At 41.3% G+C, this 14,090-nt stretch overlaps 1 protein-coding gene across 2 annotated transcripts; it reads right to left on the minus strand.

Moving 5' to 3' along the window:
* Positions 1-200: 200 nt before the first annotated feature.
* Positions 201-9,164, minus strand: kiaa0513 (KIAA0513). 2 transcript variants are annotated; one of them, XM_084477587.1, is made up of 12 exons: positions 8,782-9,164; positions 8,049-8,148; positions 7,558-7,631; positions 7,331-7,401; positions 6,147-6,354; positions 5,931-5,971; positions 5,764-5,827; positions 5,458-5,535; positions 5,009-5,041; positions 3,121-3,201; positions 2,706-2,800; positions 201-2,361 (listed from the first exon to the last, which is right to left on the minus strand). In XM_084477587.1, exons 1-12 carry the CDS (start codon positions 9,156-9,158, stop codon positions 2,312-2,314), a joined length of 1,272 nt encoding a protein of 423 aa, XP_084333713.1. In that variant the 5' UTR covers positions 9,159-9,164; the 3' UTR covers positions 201-2,311. The 2 variants fall into 2 exon arrangements, with proteins under 2 accessions (XP_084333713.1, XP_084333714.1); XM_084477588.1 differs by lacking the exon at positions 5,009-5,041.
* Between the last annotated feature and the right edge of the window lie 4,926 nt (positions 9,165-14,090).

Consider the following 14,090-nt stretch of genomic DNA (forward strand, 5'->3'; position numbering starts at 1 on the left):
AAAGGGGAAGGTTTTTCTCATCTCCAACCTTTACTTCTGCGTAGATTAGCTTTACCTGCCTATCCACCATTCAGTCTGTACTTTTTTTTTCTCCGTTCTCTTTTAAAGATGGGATAAGGTGGGCCCCAATTTGCTAAAGCCACCACCCCCCCCCCCCCCCCCCCCCCACACACACACACACACAAAGTCTGAAAAGTGGCCAACCTCAAACATTTTTTTATACAGCACTTAATGCTTAATTCAACATTGACATTGGCATGCAAATGTAGCTATTGCCTGTCATAGCATTGTTTACAAAATACCTAGGACCTCATCTTGACTTCATGTGGTAAGGAAACAATTTATATGATAAAAGGTGTCACACAGTTGATAAATGGGCAAGGTTGAATTTGACTACTCTCCTATGCTCCCAGTGTGAACAAACAATAAATATCCACCAGAGATCAGGGTTAGCAAGCATGCAATCAAAATACAAAAGGCTATCAGTTACACCCGGTGGATATGGGGTCCCTTCTTCACATTGATCTGAAGGGCCAGACTCTTTCAGTGGTTTAGACTATGGCTTACGTGGACGGCTCAGTAAAGTCACTAAAGATCCAAAATATCAGAATAAATATACAGCACATTACAAAAGTCAAGGAGTCAGCAACAAAAGGGTTCTTTTAAAATGCAAGCTATAGGAAGATAAATCGTTTATACAAAAGGGTGGCCAAGACGGTCAAATAAGGCTTATACCATCAGAGGTATTAAGGGTCAGTTCACCATAGACAACGTTGAGGGGAATAGAAGGCAAACTGGGCTCCATCGGTTGCTGGATGCAAGGCGCTGAATGAGACACAATGAGTCACATCAGTCAACTGAAAGGTCACCACATTGCATTATCTTACTGAATTCTTAATGATCATATCCAAGAGGTAAAAAGGGAGCACTTGAGTTTCAGCTTAATCAGAATAGAGTCACAATAGATATGCAAAACATAGGCAATTCGCTGCACACAGTTTTGGAAAATGTACAGGAGGGAATATACAATAGTGATAACAATAATTACCTTACAAAATGACAATTTAAAAACAAATATGTATACATTGGTTTGGGTTTTTAAGCAGGGACACAGCTTTTTCAACACATTCCGGTTCATGTACGAGGAGAGATGAACTGGAGAAACAATGCTACCGCCTATTGGTAAGATTAAGTAATGCAGTCTAGCCGTCTCAACGATATTTCACAGGCTATTCTAAATAAATATACATGCACAGTATGGATAATTATTTAGGAACAGCCACTGCCATGCTCCTAGTTCTTGGTAATTCTTCTATATGAATAGCTCACAATCAAATACAACACTTCTATCCTTCTACAGCTACATGTGTTGATCTGGTTATTCACTAAAGGACAAGCAGTGAGTCTGTTGAAATACTACACTAATAAAAATGTATCAATATGAAAAGGAATGAGGAATCTTAACATTGACCCCAACAAACATGTTAGAAAGTACATGAAAAGGCACTTTGCATGTCCCAATTTTAGGAAATAGTCCCTTATATAAAATAACAACACTAGATCATTTTTTAAGGGTCTGTTAGGGTTAAGATATGGTCTTTGGACAGATGCGTTGGTTCATCGTTGTTAAATACATTTGTGTATATGTTTTCAACAGCTACTGGAAATGTGAAAATGTATACTGTATACTTGTGGATTAATGTTACAAATGAATATGAACCTGTTGAACCTTTGCTAAAATCCATACTAAGAATATTCACATCATGCTCAATACATTTTAGAACAGAATAGCAACGGATGGGTTTTTACCTAGAAATACTTGGCTACATGAAGTACAAATTACTTTCCAGGTCACTAATACAGCATAAGAACAGCAGAATTGACTGGTAGAGAAAATTATCAAAATAAAATACCCATACCCACCCATTGCCCATGAAAGCTGAATTTGACAAAAGTACCACCCCATACCGGATTCTACATTTATCTATCTAATACATGCATATTAAAAATGCTGTGACGTAGGCTGAATGCATTTAACACTATCATCAGCACAGACATTGTAGGACCACATAAAGAATGATAGTCGAGGAGTATTGTTTTGAAGAAGATGACGATGATAGACAGTCGACTTTCTATTATTGCTCTAGTGGGAGGGGATCAAAGAAGAGTCCAGAGAATTGCAGGAGTGGCTGCTACAAAGCTCTTCACCTTACTGTGTGTGTGTGTGTCTGTCTGTCTGCGTTGGTGTTGTGTGTGTGTGTTTGTGAGTGTGAGTTTCTTGTTAGGCTGTCAAACATCCGGTAGCGCCCACTCAGTCAGCTGCCATCTTGTCAATGTGGTCACTCAGCAACTTGTTTTGCTCTGTATTGGACGACACACACACACACACACACACACACACACACACACACACACACACACACACACACACACACACACACACACACACACACACACACACACACACACACACACACACGCGTTTCATTAAACACTATATTGTGAAAAATATCTCATATACAGAAGATGACATGGACTTAATGTAACCATCTGGATTTTTTGTAGGTTTTTAGGAAACATGAACAATTATGAAACATACTCTTTTGTTCCCCTTCAACCAAATTCAACCCAGTAACTGCTCAAGTCTATGTTCAAATGACTCCAGAGTTTGAGTTTTGTGGATCATGGGGCACTGTGGACTGTACCTTCGTTGAGATTCCCGATGATGGCCTGCTTCTTAAGGAATTCCTTACAGAGCTTCTTACTGAGGCCAAACTCCCGCATGTTGTGTGTGAAGGTACTGAAAAAACACACACACATAAACCAATCTTATGGCTTTGAAAATAGGGTTATGCTCGATAATGATGTAGCATGGAAAAACGTTTTAGTAACCAAACTTCTAATGGAATACCCCCATTGAGGATGAATAAAGTAACTAAATCAAATCTAACAAGCAAATAAAAGTGTAAACAAACAAACTATGGTTACTTGGGTAGCTACACAAGGACAATGTTTCTCCAATCTGATGTAATACAAAAACGCAGCCAAAGGTTGCCTCGACAATATTCTTTGTAATTTGCTTTGAAGCACTATTCTTGATTAAGTAGGTACACCACTCACCCCAGTTGGCCAAAGGCAATGTTCTCATCCATTTTAGAACTGTCGTCCTTCTCCTCCTGAGTCATGTGGCACCACCTCTCCCTGGGAGAGAGAGAGGTAGACAGAGAGCAAGAGAGAGAGAAGGAGAGCGCGAGAAAGCAAGAGAGAAAGAGATGAGAGGGGTAGACAGAAGCGAGAACAAGAGTGAGACGGAGAGAGAGACATGGTTTGATTTTTGAATCTTTGATGTTAGATATATCAAAGAGTTGTTAACATCCAATGAACAAATATTATTGAAACAGCAGAAACAAAAAAAGAATTACACCAATCATACAAGTGCAAATATATGGAAGCATACAATGACAAATAGCAAGAACCATGTTAGTCAAAATCATAAATCAAGGTAAAAAGTGGTATTAAGTAATACAGCCACAGAATAACTACACAGGGCATTCATTTCTTGCCTGGCATTGTCATCGTTAAGAATCAGAGTAACAGCCAATGCACCAAGAATGATCAAAGAAACAGTAAGCATGTAGTGTGTGAAACTCTAAACTGACCAGTTTAGTCACACTCCTACCGCTGTAACTCATAACAAGTGAAATGAAGAAACACATTATGCATAATATTAGATAGACTGGATATGAAAGTATGGGATTGTTGAATTGGCATTGTAAATGGGTCTTGATGATGATTGACTGAAAATCAAATTGAATGATTCAATTTGAGATGCGATTGTTAACCTGTTCACACTGAATATCTTAAAAGGTCCATTGTGTAGAATTTATTAGCAACTAGCAATGAGGAGGTAGATTGCAACCAACGGAATACCCCCCTTCTGGGCTACTGTCACATGGCGGTGCAATATGGCAGGACCCCATGGAAGAGGACCCACTCAAAAGGCTTAATTCTTAGTAAATGAAACCACAACGATTCTTATTTTCATGGGATTATACACGCACTTATGAATTTTATATTCCATTTCTGATAAATCTGTTCAGCTACATAGCCACTCAATTTTACACACTACACCTTTAATGTAAACTCTACCGTCGATCCCTCAAGGATATATGTACACGCAGCTTATAATGTTAGACCACTGGAATGTAAAGGAGATAGGGTCGTCTTTCTATGCAAGTGTACTGCTGTTGGGTTGCTCCCAGAGAGAAGATACTTTGACAGCTGCTAGGACATGTCCCATCTGTCTAACATACATCGTTGCAAATTGGGAAGGACCCAGTCGTGGTGATAGTGGTGAAAAAGTGTTTGTGTTTGTTTGTGTGTGAGGGGGAGGGAGGGAGGAGTTGAACATGCAATAGAGACAAAAAGCAGGGAATGATATATTGCAGCACTGGTGTGAACATGCCAGAAACAGAGTCCATTTCAATGACAGTGTGCTATACTGACAAGACAAGGCATTCCTTCTACTCTGTCTAGTACCTCAAATTGGGTTGGGTTGTGTTGCAATTACGGGTGTGTTAGAAGACTGAAATATTAGAATTCTTAAGACAAAGCCAAAACGTATCCGCCATTGTGCCATGATCACAGAAGCCAACTGAACATACAATGTATACATACCCACGTTATCCAGTATGACGAGTGCCTTAATAAAATAAGATTGCAGCAGAGCAACTATGATTCACTAAGAAGTACATCTCAAATGTAACAATCCGTGCCTTTCTTTGAAATTAACTACCATCAGCCCTCTGCTCTCCTTTAGGAATGACCTCCTGCCTGATTAAACTTTGCCTGCTATCGCTCCCAAATTGCACTCCGTCTTTCTTTAAATTCTCTATGGCCATTTTATCAGCCAACTATCTCCTCCGCTGTCTCTCCCTCTCTTTAATCTCTCCTCTCTTGCTTTGACCACACAGTTTCTGAGGCCGGTGAACGGACAGGAAGGTCAGACCTCTGGCCTCTCTCCTCCTCCTCTCGTGTTCCCCTGCACCAGGCAGCAAGGCACAAGGAGAGAAAGGGTTACACTCCCACCATGCAGAGCAGTGAACAACAGGGCTAGGAGAGAAGAGGAAGAATTTTCTGGAGTCTGGGGTTCAAACAGTAGTTGTTTTAACACACACACACACACACACACACACACACACACACACACACACACACACACACACACACACACACACACACACACACACACACACACACACACACACACACACACACACACACACACACACAATCCTTTAGCAGTCTACTGAGTTCAGAGAACCTAATGCAGTAAAAGTTCATGCATCTCTTTGCCTTTCCGTGCATGCATCCCTCCATCCTTTAATCCTCCCATCCCTCCCTCTGTCCATACACCCCTCTGTCCATCCAACCACCCGTCCCTCCCCCCTGTCTTACCTTGTGGTGGGAGATCTCTTCTTCCTCTCACAGTGGACAGCATCGAAGAAGGCAGCATTCCAAAACCTTAATGTGTGCCTGAAAGCAGAGAAAGAGAGAGGAAACATCAAAAGATGGTTTATAACCATAGTGGAGCACATCAGAAACGTTGTGTCAAGTATCTGGGTGAAATGAAGAGCATCCGGGATCTATTGCACTCTCTACCTGGCGAAAAAGTACACAAAAAGGTGATGAAAATGATGTGCCACTACTTTAAGCTTGTTTGTCAAAGTCAGCATGTTTGTAGGCCTTTCCTTGAGTACATACCAGATGGGCTGCTGCCTTAAGTGGGTGTACAGGTAAATCTTCTGCTCCTCTGGATTCAAACCACCTAGAGGGAGGGAGACAAACATAGAAATATCACTTTATAGTACGAGCATTTAATCAGATTAATGAATAAAAATCAATATTGAATATAATGGTATGCATTTTACCTGGTGATTTAGGCTTAGTCTCTGTTGGAGACTCTGAATCGCTGGATAATAACAGACAGACAGACAGACAGAGACAGACAAACACAATTGAACCATTGCAAAAAATCGTAAACTTTCCAAACATTCACAAAAGGCAGGTAACCGCCAACTCCACCCCATAGGTCAGGGGTTGTCGTGGGGTTTGGTAGAGGGTATCATAGTGTAGTAAGCTCTCACTCTGGCCTGCGCACCGCCGGCCCCCTCAGCTTGCTCTCCAAGCCCCCCAAGAAGCCCCTGACGTCGGGCTTGGAGGTGGTCTTCAGCAGCCGCTCGGCTGCGTCCTTCCTCCCGGTCAGCCAGCAGTTGGCCTTGTCCAGGTAGGAGTCCATGCCCACCGGGGGGCCGCTGGGCCCCAGCAGCTCTGAGGGGGACAGCTGGAACCTCCCTGGATCCATGGAGGGATGGATGGATGGATATATGGAGGAATGGATAGGTGGGCATTGGGTGTGAAAGAAGAGGATTTGTGGTTTTAATGTCATTAAGATTGGTATAGAAAAATAGGTCCTTTTAATAAATCCTTATAATGATCAAATCAAAATAAACAAATGTTAACAGTTAATGCCAGTTTAATACTGCAAATTAGTTAATTTATTTGTTTTTTGTTTATTATTATTTATTTTGAAAAAGCCAAGGGTAGAATACAGATGGATTCAGGAAAATCAATGTTGCCGATATTGCATTTTCTGGGTGACTGCATTGTGCTTGCACAGCTCTTCCAGATCATTGCATGTGGAACGTCCATTGTGTTGCAAGGAAATAAAAAAAGAATGCAGGCAACTCCCTTCAAGTCAATAACAGCACCCACTGGAAAAATTGCCAAAGGATGTTGCAAGATCTTTTTTTATGTCTTTCACCATAATTTTTTGGAGTGAGATTATGAAACACATTTATTTTTATTCATGTAGCCTACTTTTGAGCTATAAAATATCATGCCAATATTTCTAAGATAAATACAAATAAAAGTGCATGAACAGGAAAAGACGTTATTCAAGATTTCACTAGACCTAGAGGGTTTCAGTAGATCATTATAATGACCTACATCAGGAACTCAAATTCCATACAGGTATACAGCAAACAACATCTACTGGCTGCAAGTTGGTTTGGATTCACTATGTCCATGCCATCATGTGTAATCATGCTATTGATTAGGGAATATAGGATTTTGTTCACATTGCAGCTGAAGAATACTTCATAATATTTAAGCACATTTCTTAGCTTCATGGCCTTTATTATTATATTGACAATGAACTGATAGTGTGATATACACAATGAACTTACTGGGCCAATTCAGTGGATCTGATGCTTAAAAAGATTGAAAGCAGTGTGTGACCAAGATAGGTCCAGCAGTGTCAAAGCCTTACCAATGTGGTAGTATGTGAAACACATGGTCATGAGATTCTTGGCAGGGCTGTAGTCATCCATCTGGTAGCATCTACAACCCGAATCAATTGGGTCAATTTAATATGTTGGAAAAATTGGTTAATATCTGATTTTGAAGTCACATGTGTGAATGGTTTGTTATCCATGACAACGGTTTAGGCACACCATCAACAAACAAACATGAAAACAGCCCAGGGCATGTACTTACTCAAAGAGAGCCACAGCAAATGACTGCACAAGTCTGTAGAAGGTTGCCTCACTCACACATTTAGAGTTGCAGCGCTGCAAGATTGGACACAAACAGTTCCCATGTGTGCCGTGGGAACAGATTTATTTTGTGAGTGACAATCATCATCCATCAGATTTATATTTTATATTGATAATTCTTCTCATTTATTGGTTAAAGGGCACTTTCCATGTGTCATAAAATGTGTTTTTTTTTTACAGGTAGCTGACAGACCATCCAGACCATACAAGATAATTAAGCATAATAACGTGAAATGAGGAGCCAGTTTATTTTTATGTAAACAAACACATCTCCATTAAATAGATAAGCATTGTCCGGTTTATATTTTCTGCTTTGTAGCAAGAACTATTCAATGGGAAATTCTGACATAAAAACACATTCAAACTAAGACGGAAAAGCGTGGAAAGCAGTGCTGTCCACATTTCTCTGGCTTGTTTTGCTCATATGTTCACCTGTGCACTGACGTATTTGGCAAACCACTCCCTTCCTTTGCCGTTCTCTCCACTGCACAGTTCCCCAAAACGAGCCTTCTCCTCTTGGCCAAAGTCCTCTCTGGGCAAACATGAGGAACACAAAGAGAGGAGTATCAATTCATCATCAGGGATGAGCAAATCAAGTTCCCCCTTTCAGAGACAGTACCAAGTACCATCTCTCTATATACATACATTTTTTTCTTTATAATAGGGCTTATGTACACATTTTACATTGTTCACATTCACTACTTATTGGGAAGCTATGCAAAACTATGCAAACTATCGAAATGTAATAAGTGTCAGAAACTATGCAAAATGTGACTCAGAGATAGCATAGAGGTCAGAAAAGACTCTTAAAGACTAAGATACCCACATAGAGTGGCATGACAAACACTTTACTTCCTCGACTAAGCAAGCACGTAGTACATTTTTTTTTCCTGAGTCAGGAAAAAGCAATACCACAATTAACACAGGCAAATAAAGAATGATGATGAAGACGTTTAGTGTGGCAATAATTGTAATTGTAACTTTTGAAAGTCATTTAATGTAATGAAAGTATGGCGCACACACACACACACACACACACACACACACACACACACACACACACACACACACACACACACACACACACACACACACACACACACACACACACACACACACACACACACACACACACACACACACAATCCCGACGCGTATCCCTTACTTTCCGTTAAATATTTTCTCCACATAGGCCTTCATGAACTCCCGCCTCTCCACTGCGTCTGCGTCCTCCTCCTCGCCACTGTGATTGGACGAGGACGATGTCCGTCGCAGATCCCACCGGTGGGAGGCTGGGTCCATGTCATTTTCACTGTCTGCCGACTCTGTGGCGTCACTGTGGCTTTCTCCGTCCTCCTGACTCCGCTGGTCTGGCTGCTGGTGGGGGCTAGGGCCTGTGGGGACCAGGGGCTCTGGTAAAGCCGCCCCTGTGGAGGGTATGGAGTCTGGAGAGAAAATGTTGTGACCTCCATCCCTGGTCAGCGCCGGGGCTTCTGACGGCAGGTCAAGGTCTAGGAGGTTGCTCACTGCGACGGCCTCCATTTCCAAAGACAGAGGCCAGTCTGTACCTCAGCAGTGTCCCAAAGACAACCTACTCGGAGCTCCGTATGCACATGGAGCAGGAGGGCTCGAGGTGGCAGAACCTAGAACTCCAGAATTGGGCTAGGATGATCTGTGAGATGAGGAGCCAGACCTTGCACAACCTACATCTTCCCCCAAACAGGAGCGCCAATATTCACTCCCAGGCCCTTTAGAGAGAAGAGGGGGAAATGATGGTTCAACATTCATCTCATACACATATCAGTTCCTGCAAGCTCAACGTTACTGGTTGTGTTGGATTGGATTTCATGGAATGCCCAATCAGAGATGTTGCATTTTGAAAGGTTTCCGTTATAGTGTAATTGAAATCTTATCATGCTGTGTTACCTCCCTGCTATGTCTTTACCGCAGTGTTTTGGCCAATGGAGCAGAAGAGAACCGAGAACTCTGCCATCTCACCCATACTTGATGATGCAATAACAGAAATGTTCAGCAGGTGGTTAGACACTCTGACAAAATGTGTTTGTCACACTTATATAGCTGCATATAAGAGTGGGGGGATTAGCTAATGAGGTAGAGAAACACATTTTATACTTTGGTTTTATAGTTAGGATGAAAGCTGTTAAGACCACACTTTAACCTATTTAAGCCCAGTATTATTCTTTAGTTTATGTTGATTCACTAATCAAGCCAGAACAATTATGTGTAAATAAATATTGAAAATGCATTGATCCATATCCAAATCAACTTATACATAATATTATTCACTTGAACTTTTTTTAATTCACAGACAACAAAAGCTTTGCAAAGACTTGCAGACTTCCTGCAAACAACAGTGTATAATTCAATACACTACAAGCCACAAGCAAACGGAAATATAAGCAACCTCGCACATACAAAGGATTTCCTCCATTATCCTGTCAAAATAGATGCAACTGAAACCACAATTCTGCATGCCAGCAACCAGCAGTACTCGGCTGTCCTGCAGGCTACAGCAACAGCATCCCAAAGAGCACTGTTGATTACAGCCACGCACCATTGAGCTGTCCTGCTAATCTACTTAAGCTTCTCTATCAGGGGCACAGAATGGCATTCTGGTCTAGCTTCAAAGAGTAGAACAACTGTTGGTTTCATGTCAACATTGTTGAACCCCCAGAAACACACGTGTACAGTGCACCCAAGAACCCCTCAAGCGTGGTCTCATAAGAGTACTGGGTACTGTTATATAATACGGCCTTCAAAGATCTTAACCCAGTGGGGTTCATGCACGAATGGGCAAGCAGTCACGCACACGCATGCATACACACAATAGCTTCGTTTGCTTCCTTTATCTTATAATGTCTTATTGTCAATAAAGCCGGTTGTTTCTTTTAAAAGTAGTAAACAACAGGGCATGTTTGGCAGGGCATTAGCCTGCCCTAGATTGACCGGTTGCCCATGTCTTGCAAGACATGTCTATGTTTTTATGCAATCTACAGTCTATGCAATCTACTAGATTGGAATAAAACATGGATGGGGCAATTCTCTCCATTGCAAGAACAATCTTGCTTAACCAGCATGTTGAGAAAATCACGGCTTCGGCGTATTATTGTCCGAGATTAGGCAAGTATTTTCTTCAAAAACAAAGAAGGGCTCAGCAGATTTGCGCGAGAACCTGCAACTCTACTCTTCTTTGTTACCAATGTCTGCGTTTTATTGCTGCAAGGTCACCGAAATGCCCATAGACCCCCATACAACCCTGGTTTGTACAGCTCAGCCTTCTGCGCTGGACAGGATTATATCACTATGTCAGCTGCACTTAACAACACAATATCAAGGACCAGTGCACAGAGTGAGGGGAGGGCATAACGACACCTAAAGAGGAGATAAAGAGAGACCGAATGCTGGATCAAATGCGGATCTAACTGAAACCTACCACCGGCTCAATAATAATTTTCTAGTACTGTTGATGTGCTAATATACAACAACCGATACAACAACTATATATGTGTTGTATATGTATGTATATATGTCTTTAAAGACTTCCATTAGGTTAACAATGCTGCACCCTGTTCCTCCCACCTAACATCAGAGGAAGTAAAAACACCTCCCTCATAACACTATATATAGCTCTAATACTTTTAAGCATCAGATCACGGCTAGTAGACTACACTAGTGAAGATAAGTCCACTACCCATGGCATAAAACAAGCTGACCTGTAACTAGTGTTATGAGTATCTGACCAACACACGATTCAACGTGACCAGACCCTGAGCCACCGGGACGGCCTACTGCTCTAGACTCACACACTCTTCCAGGCTGCAAGGGTTAAACTGTCTCAGCCAGGGATGTAAGCTACAAAGCGGAGGACACATCATCACCATAAATATGCTTATCCAGCTGAATTAAAAGTGCTCTGACACATTTATTATGAGGCATCATTTTAGAATGCAAGGGAAGAGTTTGCGGAGTAAATCAGTAAAAGGGTTTGGGAAGAAATGCTCAGTGGTTTAGGTAATGTGCAAATGTAGCCTACATTTAGTAAAATTCTGATGACATTATGAGTTATAAATTCATAATGTTTTATGGTGAATTTGTATTAAAATATTTTTGTTTGAAAACACAATGGAATGTTACTGCTAATGATAAGATATTTTATTCTAACACTCTAGGCTGATTAAAGACATGAAGACCAGCTGCATGGCTACATCATTTAACCTTCACAGCATGACCAACAAGAGAACCAGATGACCTTTATAACTTGCCATTACATGCCACAGCAGCGATGTGACAGGCCGTAGTAGCAGATAGCAGATAGGGATAAGAACCTTAAATCATGATGGACGCGCTGAATTATGAAAGAGAAAAAGAGAAAACCTGTTACATTTCTTCTGTGAAAAATTAAAATGTGAAAAAGCGGAGCTGACTGGTTAAGGTGCCCTCACAAACCCAAACAGAGGGTCAGCTTGCCAGAGCAGTGGTTTCTGACACTTATTCCATTGGTGGTGGTTGGCTGTTGTTGGATTATGTTATTTGTTGACAAACTTTGGCCAACATTCTATAGTGTGGGTGTTTTTTCCAGGTAGTGTCCGTTGACATACTTAACATTGCTTCCTTTAATACGATCAAAATTCCTTTAACATTCACAATTATTTAAATAAGATATCTTTGCAAGTTGATGTTAAGCTATTAAATAACTGATCCATAATTCTTGCCTGGTAATATTAAACCATCTTTTCTCCCTAAAATGTGGAACTCGCCGACAGCATTCAGGCTGGTGGTCTTTTGATGAGATCCCACAGCATATTCAACATGTTGACAGCTGTAAGCGGTCAAAGAAAAGTCTAGCGCTGGGTAACCTTGGTAATGAGGTAACAGGAAAACCATGTTTGCATCATTTGGTTCAAAAATAAAAAGGTGCATTCCATTCCATATCTGTAATTACAAAGATACAGGGTTACAAGCGATAACCAGTGCCAATCAAAATGGCAGAAGACTTGAGTGGTGGAAGTTGGAGGAAGTCCATTTCCCTCATGTTCAACTCCTGATAACACTCTCTGTTATCAAGTGTGTATCCACATCCAGCACTGACAACATTCCCTACATACGCCAAAAATAGCTGTGTTTTCAAGTCTATGATAGCCCATAGCACATTATATTGTAGATTCTATTATATTGGCCTATCCATACTGGTGAAAGAGGGATCATGTCTAAACAGTGGTACAAAACTACTTAGCTAAACCATTAAATAAAGCAAATGTTTTAGATTTTACTTCACCACATGTATCACGTTTTTACGAAAGCTCTGTTTTTCTTTGTTAAACATTAACAGTTGACCTCATGTTACAATCAACACCTTTTGCTTCAGCAAAAAAAATAGAAATATGAGAACTTGCTGATCAATAACAACAAATTTTTATACTTGAGTACATACATGGCTTTAGTGGAGACAACACACATGGCTACTCTACGCACTTGCCGGTTGATCAACATTTCTCATTATCAAAACAACAACAAACAGGAGGGAGCTCATGCAGCAGCATCCCCGAAAGCGCTGTTGATACAGCTACGCACCGCAGAGCTGTCCTTGAGCTAATCCATTTAAGCGTCCCTGGGGCAGGGGCACAGTGTGATCGTCTGGTATAGCTACAACGAGTGAAACCACTGTTGGTTTCATGTTAACAGTGCTGTGCACCCACAAACACACATGGACACTGTAGGCTGCACACATCCCCACACCCACGGACCCCGCACGTTTGGTTTGATGAGGCGTGCCGTTATATAATACGGTCTTCAAATATTATAACCCAGTGAGATTCATGGACGAATGGACAAGGTGTGACACAAGGGGTCAATCGCACGCACGCACGCGTCTTTAACTTAATTTCGTTTTATAGTGTGTTATTGTTAATTCAAATTCGAGTTTCTTTAAAAAGTAATCAACGATAGGGCATTTGCCTACCCTGGATTGCCCAGGTATGTTTTTATGCAGACTACGATCTAGATAGGAAATAAAGCATGCATGGGGCAAAAAGGATGACAATAGGAGACCTTGCTAATCAACAATAACTTTTTATACTGGAGTACATACATGAATGTAATGGTGACAACACACATGGCTGCTCTACGCACTTCACAGCTGATCAATGATTCCTCATCAGGATGAACAACAGCCACATACAGCAGCGGTCTTCGAGAAGCCCTCCTGCATGCTACAGCAGCAGCAAACACCACTAAACAAACACAACAATAGGCTGACGTTTCCTGTAACATAATGCACGGTGTCAGCGCTTTACATTTAAACGCCTATCGGACCCCGGATCATCTCAAAAATGCCTATCCCGAAACCAGTGAACTTGGAGCAACTCATAACGATTGACGACTAATCATTGATCCAGACTATTTTGAATGCGAAACATAAGGAGAACGGGCAGCCAAAAGAGTATGCTGCCGTGA

This window comes from Micromesistius poutassou, assembly GCF_964030765.1.
Source record: "Micromesistius poutassou genome assembly, chromosome: 13".
In the NCBI taxonomy this organism is placed as follows: domain Eukaryota; kingdom Metazoa; phylum Chordata; class Actinopteri; order Gadiformes; family Gadidae; genus Micromesistius; species Micromesistius poutassou.

Bases quoted from the DNA above. Each gene is read 5' to 3' on its own strand.
- kiaa0513 (XM_084477587.1), bottom strand. From the start codon at position 9,158: ATGGAGGCCGTCGCAGTGAGCAACCTCCTAGACCTTGACCTGCCGTCA. The intron at 7,402-7,557 runs GTAAGTACATGC...TTCGGGTTGTAG, and splicing joins TTTGCTGTGGCTCTCTTTGA to ATGCTACCAGATGGATGACT. The intron at 5,042-5,457 runs GTAAGACAGGGG...TGCCTGGTGCAG, and splicing joins AAGAGATCTCCCACCACAAG to GGGAACACGAGAGGAGGAGG.